General features: G+C 34.6%; 1 protein-coding gene across 1 annotated transcript in view; it reads left to right on the top strand.

The window, feature by feature from the left end:
* LOC138314587 (uncharacterized) overlaps positions 1-15,994 on the top strand; it is a 34,348-nt gene extending 18,354 nt beyond the window's left edge. The window contains exons 8-22 of the mRNA XM_069254995.1: positions 153-360; positions 2,006-2,892; positions 3,249-3,363; positions 3,608-3,793; positions 4,037-4,073; positions 4,675-4,968; positions 6,043-6,093; positions 7,021-7,202; positions 7,644-7,848; positions 8,234-8,350; positions 9,335-9,489; positions 9,709-9,819; positions 10,811-10,931; positions 11,569-11,662; positions 14,371-15,994. Coding sequence (XP_069111096.1) covers positions 153-360; positions 2,006-2,892; positions 3,249-3,363; positions 3,608-3,793; positions 4,037-4,073; positions 4,675-4,968; positions 6,043-6,093; positions 7,021-7,202; positions 7,644-7,848; positions 8,234-8,350; positions 9,335-9,489; positions 9,709-9,819; positions 10,811-10,931; positions 11,569-11,662; positions 14,371-14,524 — 2,917 coding nt within the window. The 3' untranslated portion in view covers positions 14,525-15,994. The remainder of the gene's footprint in view (positions 1-152; positions 361-2,005; positions 2,893-3,248; positions 3,364-3,607; positions 3,794-4,036; positions 4,074-4,674; positions 4,969-6,042; positions 6,094-7,020; positions 7,203-7,643; positions 7,849-8,233; positions 8,351-9,334; positions 9,490-9,708; positions 9,820-10,810; positions 10,932-11,568; positions 11,663-14,370) is intronic.
* The last annotated feature ends 392 nt before the right edge of the window (positions 15,995-16,386 follow it).

Genomic DNA, 16,386 nt, shown 5'->3' with positions numbered 1-16,386 from the left:
TATTGACCTTTGTGGGGGTTAATATGATGTTAAATAGCCCTGTTGTATTCAGTTATGACCTAAGATGTATCCCGAGATTATTTTTATGACATGGCTTTTGTTTTATATTAGATGTGATAATTGTTTCAAAATGTCGAATTCATTATTGGCAGGTTTACGTTCACATTTTCCGCTAAGACCGGAGGATACAGGAGGCTGGTAAACACCAATACTAACCAGGCCTACCAAACACAAACCTATACGGGTAACATAGAGACTGTAAAACGGATGCGATTCCAGTTTGATTTGGAGGAACCCGTGCATTGTGATACATCGTGCACTGATCAAATGCCTTTAGAAATCACCAGCGAAATAACAAAGGTAATTAATCACTACCACATGTAGTAATATGACAAAACAACACATATCGGTCATAGCTTATGGAAAGTACTGGCGATATAACAAAACAACACATGTCGGTCATAGCTTATGGAAAGTACTAGCGATATAACAATACAACACATGTCGGTCATAGCTTAGGGAAAGTACTAGCGGTATAACTAAACAACACATGTCGGTCGTAGCTTAGGGAAAGTACAAGCGATGTAACAAAACAACACATGTCGGTCATAGTTTAGGGAAAGTACAAGCGATGTAACAAAACAACACATGTCAGTCATAGTTTAGGGAAAGTACTAGCGATGTAACAAAACAACACATGTCGGTCGTAGCTTAGGGAAAGTACTAGCGGTATAACAATACATATGTCGGTCGTAGCTTGGGGAAAGTACTAGCGATGTAACAAAATAACACATGTCGGTCATAGTTTAGGGAAAGTACTAGCGATGTAACAAAACAACACATGTCGGTCGTAGCTTAGGGAAAGTACAAGCGATATAACAATACACATGTCGGTCGTAGCTTAGGGAAAGTACTAGCAGTATAACAATACAACACATGTCGGTCGTAGCTTAGGGAAACTACTAGCGATTAAACAATACACATGTCGGTCGTGGCTTGGGGAAAGTACGAACGATATAAGAAAACAACACATGTCGGTCGTAGCTTAGGGAAAGTACTAGCGATATAACAATACAACACATGTCGGTCGTAGCTTAGAGGAACTTCAATATGACCAAAAGATTTACAAAGAAATATACTTGATATGTAATTATAGCGGTATGTATATTTTAATTAAATTGAACAAGCGTTTATGCAAATATTACATTCTTTCGAAGCAAGTTGATCTTTTATACTTACTGCAAGTAGTGTATATATATGTCTAAGTAACACAAAAGAATAATATAAGATAATTTATTTTGCTTTTGGTGCATGCGCAGTCAGAACTTCATTCTATATAGATTATAGTGCCACGGAATTTTTACGGAATGCAATTAATTATTTCTAATATTCTTATCTTGAAATTAGATTAGAAGCTCAAACTTTCCAATGGTGCTAATGGTGTATAGTAAGTAACTTTTGTAACTGAAGAAAAATACCAAATAGTCTGATCCTAATTTTGATAGTGAAAAAATACCATTTGTCAGCGGTGGAACATCTTTAAATATATTGGCGTTTATAAAGACCTTTCAAAATCTATAGTGCGGTATTATAATACACCATGTATGAAATAACTGAATTAGATTGTTCCCAACGTTACCCGTAATAAGGAAAACCGATAATTCAAAAACTAATCATGCAGGATAAAGTAAAAGCCAAGCTTCCATTTTGTGCAGATAGATAAGAAGACTTATTTTAATATAAGGATTCCCTGAGATAAAAGGACGTAAATGTATATATAATTAATCAATGAATGAAACAATGCCATGCATAAATAACAATTATTTTTTATTCATTTTTGTGTTTTTCATCATATTTCTATTTTGCTTTATTTTTTGTCAATCTCCTTATCTGAACACTTATTTCATTTTGGAATACTACTTTCATCAAGTATGGTTATAATATAGATAATATCAATTACTATAGGGTATTGTCTTCAATCGATCCTCTTGTATTCTTATTTCAGTCGCCTATCATTGCCCGCTGGTCCGGATGGGACGATGATCTCAGTGGGGTTGCGGATTATACACTAGAAATCTTCAAGCTTCGTCCAAATCAGTTATCGAAATTCTTGGAGGAGCCGAATCCGCTTGGACCTGACGCAATATTCAGATACAACCATTCTACTTCTGGTAACCTGTACTCTCAAACCTACACACCACCTGGACCTGGAATGTACAGTCTGATTTTAGAAATACGGGATTTCGCAAACAATACTATTTATACTAGACGGTTCGCTCTATATGACCCCGATTCTAGTATTTCCGTTAGTGATGCCCACCAACTTGCCGTAACCTCTGCCCGGGCGGACACCGGCTATCGATGGCAATCATTTTATGGAAACTCTACCAATGAAGGCACTACAATTGATATATCCTGGAAAGATTTCTTCGTAAACAGTGTTCATGAAAACAATTACTTGCTTAATAAGATTCTTGAATATCCGCCCCAACTCGACGACGGTGGTAGACGTGGAGAGGGATATAAGAAAATATTAGACGAATATGAGGATAAAAGCGGCGACAGGTCGACGTCGGCGATTCCTAACAGTCGAGGAATCGTGCGGTTTGATATCGTGTCCGATTACGCTGGTGACGGGGCTTCCTCGCTTGTTACACCACCTAGTAACTGGCAAACCATTAGTGGCCCTCAAGATGACGGAACACAGTATTTCAATAAAGATGTGATTTCGGACGGTAGTACAGTAAAGGTTTGGGTCCGAGCACATGATGCGATGGGGAATACCAGGATTGAGTCTACTGTGGTCAGTTTTGACCAGTCTGATCCTGAAATAACCCGAGGGCCACAAATACAAACTAACATAGTGAACGGAACTTTTCCGTTTTCTAGTCGGTAAGACATTATTGAATTCTTTTATTTCTAAATAGAATTAATTTAACTCTTTTTCCTGTTGAAGACTAGATTATGTATTATGGTATGGTACTGAAAGACAAAGTCCACATTACCAAACATTGCTCAAAACATTGGTTCACAAATTCGTCTTGGATCTGTAAAGAAAGACATAATTGTAAATTGTATTGTAGTGCTAGTACCATGTACACTGTGGGTTAAAGATATGTTAAGTTATGTTAGTCCCAAATGCAGTCCCCAACCATGGCTGATGACTGTGTACTACATGTAATTTGAATTGTAATAATAATATAAAGAAATGATATTACTGATGTATGATGATGCACTACTGATTTCAGAATCAATGTGCAGTGTAGGGACATTCACAGCGGAGTGTATAAATTACACTGGAGACTGCGCATGGCCAACAACCGGTCGTTTGTGAAGATGGAAGGGGATGTGATAAATCCAGTGGTATGGTTTGGTAGTCATACTGTTTTCTTTTAAATACTTGAAACATTTAACATCTCACTGTCAATAACAATGAGTTCGTTCTAGTTTTTGAATGTCGATCACTAAACAGAAATTACTGCTGTGCTATGTGATACATCTTCTGAGAGTCTCTGTGAAAGTTTAACCATCGTTTGATAGAGAATGGGTTAGAAACAATACTAAGTATCAATTTGTATTTTTAGTTATGAAATGATTTCCTATTTAGCAAACGAGTTCGTGTACATCGGACTGTTACCGGACACAAGTAAATGAGTGGTACAACCGCAGCATTGAGTTTGACATTAACCACTGTTGGATGAGAATCCCTAAGGAGAATCTGGACACACAAGTGATGGAGCTGGAGATCAACGTCTTTAACTCAGCAATGCTCTCTCAGACATCAGTCATGACGGTAGGCCAGCTATTCTCTCTATGTTTTTTTTTATCATCAACCATTAGGGTACGATTTTCGTCTGCGACTACTTTATTGCATGAATAGTCGTTGCTCAACATTCCTTCGCGGTGATATGTTCATTTATTTGCGCAAAAGATATTTAATTCGAAATAGTATCATTGCAATGTTATGCATGCAATGATATTGACAGGTATCGAATATAAAACAACCGTTCTAAATAACGTATTTTAACTTTTGCAGATTAACAGCATTCGAAGTTATACTGGCATCGAAGACTGTAAGTAGCTTTAGAGTTAAAACACGGAGAAGCTCTTTGAGGTTTTTGACCTGTTCAAAAGTTACACTATTTTTGCACAAGTTTTAATTATAAGCTGTAATATTAAATAAAGGAAAACTGGATTTGCTAAAGGTATTATATTAATTCACGGCATTTCGAAAGGAAACGTAGAACAAAAAGGAATCGTACGAAGGAGTCAACAAATAATTGTAGGGACAGTTAGTAAAACATGTGTGGACGGAAATCGTTATTGTGTGACCTGTAAACAGATATATGTAGTCCTTTATTAATTATCCTCATCATTATAATTGATAACTTTTATCATTCATATGCAACAGGAGCATACTTGATATTGGATTAACCTGTTGGAAATACAAGACATTTGGAAAAAACTATAAATAACTTGATACAGTTAGCCAATTCGATAGAAGATGTGATTTATATGGAAATTTGTTCGATCCAGCTAGCAGATTCCAAGCCTGTCTGTCTATCCGGGCATGTACGAAATTAATACGCCTTATTGTATAGCTCCATTATAAACTTTAATGGAAAACACTTGTCATATAAAATATCATTTCTGATATATTCTTGATGGTTTTAGATTTTGGACCAATGAATATTCAAATGACCCGTCAGTCTGAGACTGGTGTCAGCTTGTCTTGGGATCACGCCCCTTCCTGTTATGAACGTGACACAATTTTGGTGGTCGTGATAATGCCAGACAACAGCACCAAAACCCTGAGAGCGGACAAGGACACTGACAGATTCGACGTTACTGGTCTGGTGGCGTCCACAGAGTATCCATTAAGACTATACACTGTCTACATCATTGATGAAGATACAGACACTACCACTCTCAGCGAAGTTTCTACTTGCACTATAAAAACGGCACCAAGTAAGAATTGTTAAAACAATACATTTACAGAACAAGATGATTTCATAAAACCTTAAATATAAACAAATTGGCAAAAAATATAAAAGAATATTATAATGGTCAAAATGATTTTTTGAAAGCAAAATTTATAAAAAGTTGGAGTAAGTGGAAACCGTTTATACAATTTGTTATATGAACTCTTTTAAATTATGAAAAAAATTAAGAACCAAGGATAATTCATTTAAATCCTGACAACTTACCAGTATTACTTTTACAACAAATTCTCTACCATTAGATAAAAAATACATATATTCCACATCTCGACTCTATCCTCCTATACAACTATTTCCTGTCTAACCTATCTTTTCCGCCTCTTCTAAATGTCATACATGTATGTCTGAACGAATGTGGATGTATGGAAACCTTTGAATGTATGTAATAATATAAGTAAACTCTTTAGTATATGTGTGGAGTGTGTGTGTGTGTGTGTGTGTGTGTGTGTACATTGAGGTGTGTAAAAGTATAAATGTGAATGTCATGTAAAATTGATACAAATGTAATACTTTTGTTTTTGTATTGATGATGTTGAATTAATTGTCTTTGTCTGTATTGTCTGTGAAAATGAAAATGACTTCAAATATTAAAAAAAATATTTAGAAAAAAGAATTGTTGCTGAGAACATTTATATATCACTGATCTTTTAGTATTATGTCCTGAAAGCAAAGTTATAATTTCAAACCTCAGGACGAGATTGTTTTTATAATTGTAATTTTATCTCTTTTTGTATGGGGAAACGTCATGTTTTTTGGGGTTTTTTTTGTAAACATATTCGTTATTGGCGTTTCTGATAAACACGCAAAATTAAAACTTGATCGAATCTATGATATTGCAAGATGATGGTTTTGGGCTTCAGTCGATCTGTGATACCATATTGACACCGTCAACCTGTTTGAGTATCGTCATTCAAGACATGATTGAATGTTCACACTGATGGATGAATAGTTCATTTCAAGTCGCTTTCTTAAATATTTTGAATAAAAATCTTATCACAAAAATTGAAAAAAAAATTGTTACAAATGATTTCCATGAATCTAGAGCCACCAGATGAGGGATTATCAGCTGGGACCATTGCTGGTATTGTGATCGGTAAGTACACTATTTGCTTAATGACCTTTGTAAAGGACAGTCAAGGTCATCGTATCACTGTTATCCATGTAAAGCGCCTCGTCACCATTCTAAATAGACATGTCAACATGCAAAGTTTGCTATCAACAGTTCAGGATATTCAAAGACAATTATGACTGCAGAATGATTTTTTTACAAACCAAATTTCCATTTTATAAATATCATTATTAATAGTTTCTTTAAAATCTTTATTTTTCTTACCTGGAACAAAATATATACATATTTGTCTGTGAAAATAATCGTGAATACATATGCCTATCTGAGATGATGAACAGGTCAATTTTGCAGATATCTAAGGGAAATTGAAAGCAGATTACTGTTTCTTTGATAGTTGCAATACAAATTATATTTATAAAAAAATATCGGCCGAACTACGTATCCATTCTCACAACTTTTAAAGCGTAGATTCTCATCGCATGGACAAGGAAATCTCAGAATACATACATTGTAGGTACATGTAGAGAACCTCCGTCGATGCCTTTTTATCGTTTTCTGTTTTCAGTATCACTAGTGTGAACTGACTGGTTTTCCATTTTTAACATATACTTTATTCCAAGTTATCCAGTTACCGAAATCTAGTTGATAATTAGAAAATCAGGAAACGTTTTGGTATGGAAAGCGGTCATTGAAACCATTATGCACATGGTAGGTTAATTAGATTCGTGTTTAGGGAAGCTTCAGTCTGCTGGATTATTATTGAACAACTAAGAATGGTGTGACAATATGAACATATATAAAGAAGCCTCTGATTGATGGCATAAAACGCATTCATGGTCTTAGCAAGCTGTTCTGTCCTTTCAAACTGGAGTTGTTTTAACAATCGAGGCACACGTCATTGAAATGTTTCTTCCTCTACTACACTCTATAAAAGACCTACATATTTTCCAGGGGTTCTGCTGCTGATCGTGATTGTGATTGGTATCGTACTGTTGTGGAGGACTGGCAAGATAGAGGTGATGTTGAAGCGGATGCGGAGCAGACGAGAAGGAGCACCAGCTCCCAATATCAGCTTCTCTAACGAGCCTTACATGAGGGAGAAGACAGCAGGCTTTCCAACCAGGGGTGTTCAGGTATGGTACAAATTGCTTCTGTCACAGACATTCAGTGAGTCGAGACAATATACAGGTCAACTAAATCTAACGTTCACTAAATGTCAACTAAATCAAATACCACCTGAATGTAATGGGACATTTATTCTGAATAGATTTTCATTGATTCGCATGTAAAAATAATAAAGTTGAAGACTCTTTGTCATTACATAGCTATTATAATTTATATCTATATATGTTATAGCATTATAATCTTGGATTAAGCGAGAACTATATCTTTGCCCTGATACATCAATTCCTAACTCACTCATAAAATGTCTAGAATATATTTGCTTTATAAGTTCTTCAGACGTTTTCGTCCATATCATTATATGTAACTTGCACGTGCATAACCACTACTAGCCACCAGTGTGTTTTCTTTATTGGAACTCTTTAACAAAGAACGATTACTGTATAAAACAGAACAAAACGTATTCACGGTCATTCGATGAGGACATGATATACTATGGTGAAGTGGATCTCGCTAAGCAGCCATGGGTTCTCTCACGAAAGGATATCTCCCTGGAGGAGCAAGTGAAGACCGGACGATTTGCTACTATATACAAGGGGAAGATGTTTTCTAGTCACAGTTCAGATGCTGATACCGTGGTTTTGAAAACATTGAAAGGTATTTTCATGAAACTGGTAGCGTAAAATATGAAGGCACTACAGCAAATGTTTTGAACGATAAATAATGTTACAATTTTGTTTAACAAACGTTGGCTTGGATTGTGTGTTTGATTTTCTCATCATCTTCACTTGTTTTAGTAAAAAAAACAACTAGTACTGTTGAAGTGTTTTCTTCCCTTTATATGCAACTATGTATCTGTGCTCATGATTGACATGTATAACCATATAGTGCCTTTGTTATACTGAACCTTTTTTACAAACAATTTTTGAGTGGCAAGTTGATATTTACATGTTTCGAATCTCGAATAAGCGGACTTGAATATGGACATAATAATTATAAACATATATACAAATTATACCTAGATTTGTTCGTTCCTTTGTAGCAAATTACACCGAAAAGGATCTTACATTAATGCGGGCCAAAATCAATTTCTATGGAACTGAAGTTGGTAACCATCCCAATGTTCTCAAGTTTATTGGGGCTGTCGATGACATCGCAAGTACGTCTCTCGCCGCATGTTGCTACAGAAAAAAAATATACATTTGTCATTCGTTACATATATAAAAATATACCTGTCCAGTGCTATCATGCATCTGTGATCATATCCTTCTGGATAAACGATGACATCGCAAGTACGTCTCTCGCCGCATGTTGCTACAGAAAAAAATATACATTTGTCATTCGTTACATATATAAAAATATACCTGTTCAGTGCTATCATGCATCTGTGATCATATCCTTCTGGATAAACGATAACTTTTTGAATACAAAAGATACATGTAGGGATACTTACAATAAGCGGTATACGTGTAGAGATACGTATTGGAAGGGGAGTGACCATTAATCATATTTTCTACATAGTGTATTTTGCGTCTGTTTTATTCATATGTTATATAACACATTGTAATTCTCTGATCTCATAATATTAATCAAACGATGTACAATGAAACAAACTATAACGTTAACCGTATAATCCTTCCCGTTACCCAGGTCACACAGAACACGCTGTGACACAGGTGCAATATACATGTACACGGCAGTCACGCAATGATCGTGCGTATTCAATTGAGCTTTTAGCCTTCCAGAGATCATGATATGTTTATTGACCCGCTAAAGAGTATTTTATTTGTAGCATACAAATTACGATAGTATGAGTTTATGTAAAATTTAATATTCAAAACACGAAAATGGAAAATATGAAATATTTTAAGAATAATGGTCGCTCCCTTTCCAATACGTACATATCCGTATGTGTATACATATACCACTGATGTAATATCCCTATTCCCCACTTTATCAATACCGAATGTAACTATATTTCCTGTAATGTTTACAAAGTTTGACAATATCTTCCTGCCTCACAGTCTCACATATTACATCCTGACCTCATTGGATTCAACGTCTACCCCATTTGCTGATGATTTAGAAGCTGCATTGCTTTCTGTTTTGGTAATCCTCCATCAAACACTTTCTCGTATTACAGTGGGTCCATTCATGGTTCTTGAATACTGTGAAAATGGCACATTAAAAGACTACTTGACGAAACATAAGGACCATGTGGACGAACAATTGCACGAACGCCTGTTTAAATTCACCTTCGACACTGCTAAGGGCATGGAATACCTGGCCAATAAAAAGGTTAATTGCACCGTTTCCTCTCTTTGTGAATGTTATTTTATATACAATAGCTACCTAAAAGATTCTTCATAGAAAATAATATATTGTTAATTAATGAGAACTTTTACTGTGCCATTACGATGTTTTTATTTGGTTTTCCTTTAAGGTATAGACTTGAAACGGAAATAGACATAAAAAAGTTTTAATTGTTATAAGTGTGTTGCTTTATTCCTATTTTAGATCGTGCATCGTCGATTGGCAGCAAGAAACATTCTACTTACTTTTCTCTTTGATGTGAAAATTTCTGGGTTCGGACCAGTTCCGAACGAGGAAGATGAAGGCGCTAAAGCGGTAAGCATTATTGTGCATTTAAGTATACTTCATTATTGATTATTCATTTGAAATACACGATTTCAAGTTTGATAGAGATTAATGTTTATATGCTGTAAATTAACACAGATTGTTATATTTTAACACCATACTTTTTTAGTTTAAGTCTTCTGTGTGTCGTAATTATAGCATTTATTGAGAATGCCGAGATTCCTCCTGCGTAGACCTGTTCAAAATCATTTAACACTTATTTGATTACACCATAATAAGTATGTTTACAGAATAAAACCACCGTCATGTTAAAAATCTACCATGTTAAAATGACTTTACATGAGTTAGGGGCCGCGATGGCCGAGTGGTTAAGATGTACCGACATATTACCACATGCCCTCCACCTCTGGGTCACGAGTTCGAATCCCATGTGGGGCAGTTGCCAGGTACTGACCGCTGGTTGGTGGTTTTTCTCCGGGTACTCCGGCTTTCATCCACCAACAAACCTTGCACGTCCTTAAATGACCCTGGCTGTTAATAGGACGTTAAACTAATCATACCAAACCAAACCCTACATGAGTAATATTTTCAAAAATATAATTATTAATGGTATTTATTTGAGAATGTAAGCGATGTACATACCACATCCCAGACAAAAAACTGACCAATCACAGGCTTGCGCTTGCACAGATATTTTCTTTGAAGATTACAGATAGAGAGCGACTAACAATTTCAAAGCAACACTGTCAACCACAGTGTACCTTCATACAATTCCTTTGATGTACATCAAAAGATCAAATTACCTGTGTCTTCTGTTGCCTCCAGTTTTATTATGAGATAGTTCAGGGGTTGATATAACGTTAGTGATAGTAAACCCTGGAGTATTGATGATGTTTACACCAATTTTATGAAATAAATTAATGAGAAATTTATTTCGAAATAATGAATACTAGAAAGTGAGCTTGGAAAATTGATTAGAATCACCAAACAGAACATATACGTATTTTCTGTACACTTAAAGGAGAAAATTCCTGTGAAATGGTTACCACCTGAATGCATAGAAGCCAGCTCCACTCGAGACGCAACGGAAAAGTCGGACGTGTGGTCTTACGGAATTGTGATGTGGGAAATCTTTTCTTTAGGTAAGAAACATCCCCTCAGAACATCATTTTTCTTGTTTTTCTTGTATAGATGTATACATTTTATTTATTTATTCATTTTTGCAAGCGTTCTCATTATTGTGATATTAACTTAAAAATGAAGAAATGCAAATGGCATTGACTATAAGCAAACCTTACATAATTTAAACCGTCTCCGACAAAAACGTGGACACAAAATTATAAACATAAACACTACATAATTAGTAGATAAGCATAATTCTATATTGGTTTATACCACATCTATTCCCCCCACTAATGTGTAATTTATGGCTAGTTAATAAATCGTGTAACACGTGTATTCCCCTCCCCAACATTCATTTTAATTTTAGAATTTCAACATTCCTGATGTCTTACGGAAGGAATTTCCGTTTAAGCCGAATTTAGTTTTTCTGTCTTAAATAGAAAGGAAATTGAAAGTTTGTCCTCTGTATACACTAATACTAGTCATGTGATAAATAAAATCTTACACTCGTTACTACGTTATATGTTTATTAAATTTATGAAATAATTTGAGTATCATGCCACGAGCTTAAAGGCTCATGGCATATCAAATAACTGAACTTACTAAACACTCATGTAAAATCCTGTATATTAACACCATCAAATTCTGCTATTACAGGTGACATTCCTTTCCCTGATATACGGGCTGCAAGTTTACTATCACAGCTGAGGAAAGGCGAGAGACCGAGCAAACCGGAATACGCCGATCACAAGTAATTTGTTCTCATTTATTTTTATATATCTGGTGTTTCAGAAATTAAAAGAACATTGATTCCGTTATACACTTTGCCCAACTGATACTTGAAAGGATTTGCGGACAAATACCATCTTTAATGCCACAAGCTCACCGTTTTATAATTTCGTATTTGGAGAAAATATATACCACAACAATAAAGTTTTTAAAAAGTATTTATATTTTCATCAGATAAATACATGTATCAGCTATATGTACATGATATTATAAGAAAGCAGCATAAAATGAATTGTGTGCATCACAATATTTAATCAACATCACTTAAACTTAAGCAAAATATAAACACTGAACATAGCAGGTCAAAACTTACGTTTATATAATTATTCGCATTTATATATAAACAACACCATTGATTTTGTCCTTTCCATAACATGTGCATCACTTCACATCTGCTAGTACAGACGTCTTATTTCTGTTGTGCTGTGTCTGTTATACGTGACTATCACGGTACGGTTACTGTTTGAAGCAGCAAAGAATGTCACTTTTTTCAAACTCATACGTTTCGGTCTCTTTCTCTTGTCATACACACACTGATGCCTGCTAAACCTCGTTTGTCCAGTTACTTCCTCCTGTTGGCCATGTATAACCAGGACACTCTTACCAGTGTTCAGATTTCGGACTAAGCCCCCTTGGTGCAATCATCAACATTAAAGGCGTGTTTAGCTATGTAAACAGTTTCTATTGCACTTGTTCCTGCTTTTCCAAAATTGTAAAAGTCTGCACCATGTTGTATTAAATACCTGACAATTTTGTATCTTGATGACGTTGTGTCAATCATCTTTTTGGAAGATGTCTGTAATTCATAAACTGCTTTCAACAGAAGAGAGTTTCCATTCTTGTCAGTGGCATTAACATCAGCTCCCCCGTCTACAAGGATCTTCACGGCTTTATAATGTCCCTTCATAACAGCTCGGAATAAGAATTCGGATGAAGCTTCGTCGCTCATTGCTCTAGTTTGCTGGTCTTTTACGTCTGAAGGCACAAACGAGATTGAGGAATGTATGCAGTCAATCTTATATTTATAGCGGTATGATAACGTCATAGATAGACGTGTTTTGTTGGTTTATGGAATCCCAACGTGAAGAATTTATCGCCTTTAAAACTGCTAATACGGACGTGTTAAGGACGTCAAATGATCATAAATGTCAGGTTTTTTTATTCTACACAGCAATGGCCGATATCACTGTAATGTAAGACATTTACTTGTTTTTAATTTTGAAAGGATCTCCCATCTATTCAATTCAGTAATGACGCCATCATCATATAATATGATTCCTGGAAACCCAGTGCCGGTGTCGTTTACAGTTTGCTAACGGGAACATAACGTGGATATATTGTGATATGTTTTTCATATAGGAAAGGGTCAGGATTTTTATGGTCATAGGAGACGAAATTTTAAACACCTTTTGTCCGTCGTCGTCCGTCGTCTGTCATGTGTCCATAACATTTTATATTTAAGACTTCTCCTCCAAAACTGCTCTAGAAAATTCAATGAAATTTTGTACAAATCTTCTAAGGCATAAGGCCAATCAAAATCATAAATCATATGACTCGCATCCCAGAGGACAGTGGAAGGGGCCATTAGGAAATAGCATTAACTAAAAGGACTATGTATTGTTTGGGCCCTTTTTGGCCCCCAAATCCATCAAATTTTCAAAACTTTTATTTATTGATAAATTTGTTGTATTTCAAATATTTAGTAAATCCCATATTCAACTATAGGACTGTTTTCTAATTTTGCAACTGAAGTTGCCATGGTAGCAATCCATAATATGCATATGTTATGAAAATGTGGGGATTTTGACAAGTTTGGCCATTTTTTGCTAAGTTTTTGTCTATGAAACTATAGAGCGCATCCTAAAACAAACGTAATATTTACTGAGAATATGTGTACACTTCCAATACATCTTAAGGAGAAAAAAACAAAAAGCAAAAAATGGCCAAAATTGTCAAAATTTCCAGTTTCATAATTTATGCATATTTCGCGTTATTACCATTGCAGCTGAAGCTGCAAAATCAGAAAACAATCATTGGAGTTGAATCAGGGATGTACTTAATATTTAAAATAAAACAAATTAATAACCTAATAACAATTTTGAAATTTTGATGGACTTCTGCATTCGCAGATGTGGTAGAATCAAATACTCTCCGTATTTAGAAGGTTAGACCGATTTCAAAACTTGTAGATTTGATTGCCCTTGGGTCTCAGATTTTTTCCTGACGATGGGGTCAAATTTACTATAGTTTATATAGGGAAAACATATTTTTGAGCACTATTTGTTCAATTCCCATAGGAAATAAGTAAAACTTGGTCATATAAGCCCGAGATAACATTTTGATAGCATATACAAATTGGTCCTGGCTGACCCTTAGGGGCCAGAGGGCCGGGACCAAATTGGTTACAAGTTCAACAGATTTACAATGATAATGTCGTTGATTTTTCCCTGTGAATGTATTTAAGTCACTATGTTGTAATGTTTTTCGTGTGTAGTCGATATGTGTCACAGATATACAGTCTCCTGGTTCATTGGCCAACTGCACGTGTCGAAGGAAGTTATACATGTATGTTCATTATTCGGGAATATGTCAGGGCCACACAATGGTAATAATGGATAAGTTGTTGAAAATGGTAAATGGCTCGAATAATTCAAAAATGTTTTCCCACAGAATGTATGGCATGATGAAGAAATGTTGGAATGACTCTGCAAAGAAGAGACCGTCTTTTGCCAAAGTGCGCGCAGAAATCGAGACTCTGTTCGTGTCTTCGGATGGTGATGAGTTTTATTATGACAACAAGTTCATCTATGACAACAAAGTGTAGAAAACAAGAACAACAGCTTTTTGGAAAACAGGACGCTGAGTTAGCTCCGTGCGTATCGTGAACATTCATCATTATTCATACATCTCACATTGTATCGTTATATACCTAGAAATTAATTCACTTGTTTCTGTAAGTAATTAAGAAATCATATAAAAGTGCTTTTTATTTCAACCAGTTTGCGCTTATTTTATTTCAATAAATTTAAATGTCGTTTTCTTTCTCACTGGACAAACTATTTATAAATATCAAATCAATGAATAGATACAATCCATAATGTAGAAGGTTCTCCGAGATGCTTTATGTTCGTAGTTGAAATATATATATGTTGCCATCTTATATAGTTTTATTAGACTATGTTATGGCGTCATAATCATTATGACGTCATGTATGGTTCAAATCAACATTCTGAAAAGCTCCATGTGAAAATGGTAGTTGTACCCATAGCTATGATAGTTGTACCCATAGCTAATCATACCATGGCATGTTGTTGAGTTTGTTTTAGATTTATCATTCATACATTCCTTTGTGTTGCATTGTTACAATCAATCATTATCGTAGTGATATGTTTATGTCATAATTAATCATGACGAAAAATAAACAATACATTTGTATATATATCTCGTGATTTTGACTGTAAACAAATCCATGGTTTTAAATCTCCAGTGTACTAAGTCAATGAAATGTTAAAGCCTTAAAACTATTAAGGGTCTTCGTCCTTGTCATTTTCTATATTTTTAGATATAATGTTAAAGAGGATTAGCATATTTTTACTATTCTGTATTTACATATTACAGAATTTTCTGCCCTTGCGGGTAGGTATCGCTTGTGACGTCATTTGTGTGCGAGCGTAACGTCATACTTTTCGGAGAAAAAGACGTGAATTGCGTGCACAAAATAATGACGTAACAATCAAAACCTACACGCAAGAGAGCTAACTCTGTAATATGCAAAGACGGACTACTACACACTGACAACGAAACTGTTCTCGTTCTAAAGTTACTCCTTTGCTTAAACAATAATGTTGTATTTTTAAGCTTTTTTATTAATGCAAGTAGTATTCGGAGAATGACTGGAATATTTGAAATGCAAATCAATTTTGTGTAAATATTTGATTTAAATTGTAAGCAGTGTACATATTTAAATGGATTATGATTATGTGACTGTTGTTTTATCCTTATTCCTCATTATATAGTAAAATTCTCAGTGAAATCATTGTCTCCTTAAGTCAAAAATTTTGATTTTAAGTTTTATTTTTGTATTTAATCGAATATCACAAATAATGGATTTCATTGCAATTGAAAAAAATAATAATATTTACATTACGAAAAATTTTCTTTGATATTTATTTTTTTATCTATCTTTTTTTTAATTAATTGAGGATTCATATCGTTTATTGATAACCTTTGGATGTGTAAAACTGCAGTTTCTAGCATGAATTTTCCTAATTATCAATAAAAAACATTAATTAATCATTGGTATTGTGTTGATTAATATTAAAAAAGAACGCATTTATGTATAGCCAGGTAACATCAAATTCATTTCAAGTTTTGATTTTGACAATGTAAAGAAGTCTATTAATTGAATACTTTTTTAAGAATTTCTGCTTCAAATCACAATGGTAGTTTTCCTATGAACGTATAGAGGGCACATAGTGAACAGTATTTAAAGTGAATGCTAAATGGTACAAATATCCGGATTTCAGTCCGATATCCGTGTCTTGTTCTACTTCCGTTTTTGTTATAATGAAAAACAAATATATCCAATTTGACGTGCCAAAGTAATGCCAATTCCAGGTCAACCAAACTATTTGACATATATCAAAGGCGTTTAAAATTATTTTTATATTTCAAAACAGGAAAGCG

The sequence above is a fragment of the Argopecten irradians genome, chromosome 2, assembly GCF_041381155.1.
Source record: "Argopecten irradians isolate NY chromosome 2, Ai_NY, whole genome shotgun sequence".
In the NCBI taxonomy this organism is placed as follows: Eukaryota; Metazoa; Mollusca; class Bivalvia; order Pectinida; family Pectinidae; genus Argopecten; species Argopecten irradians.
Note: the sequence above shows the minus strand (reverse complement) of the source record. Positions and strands in the feature narration are given on the sequence as shown.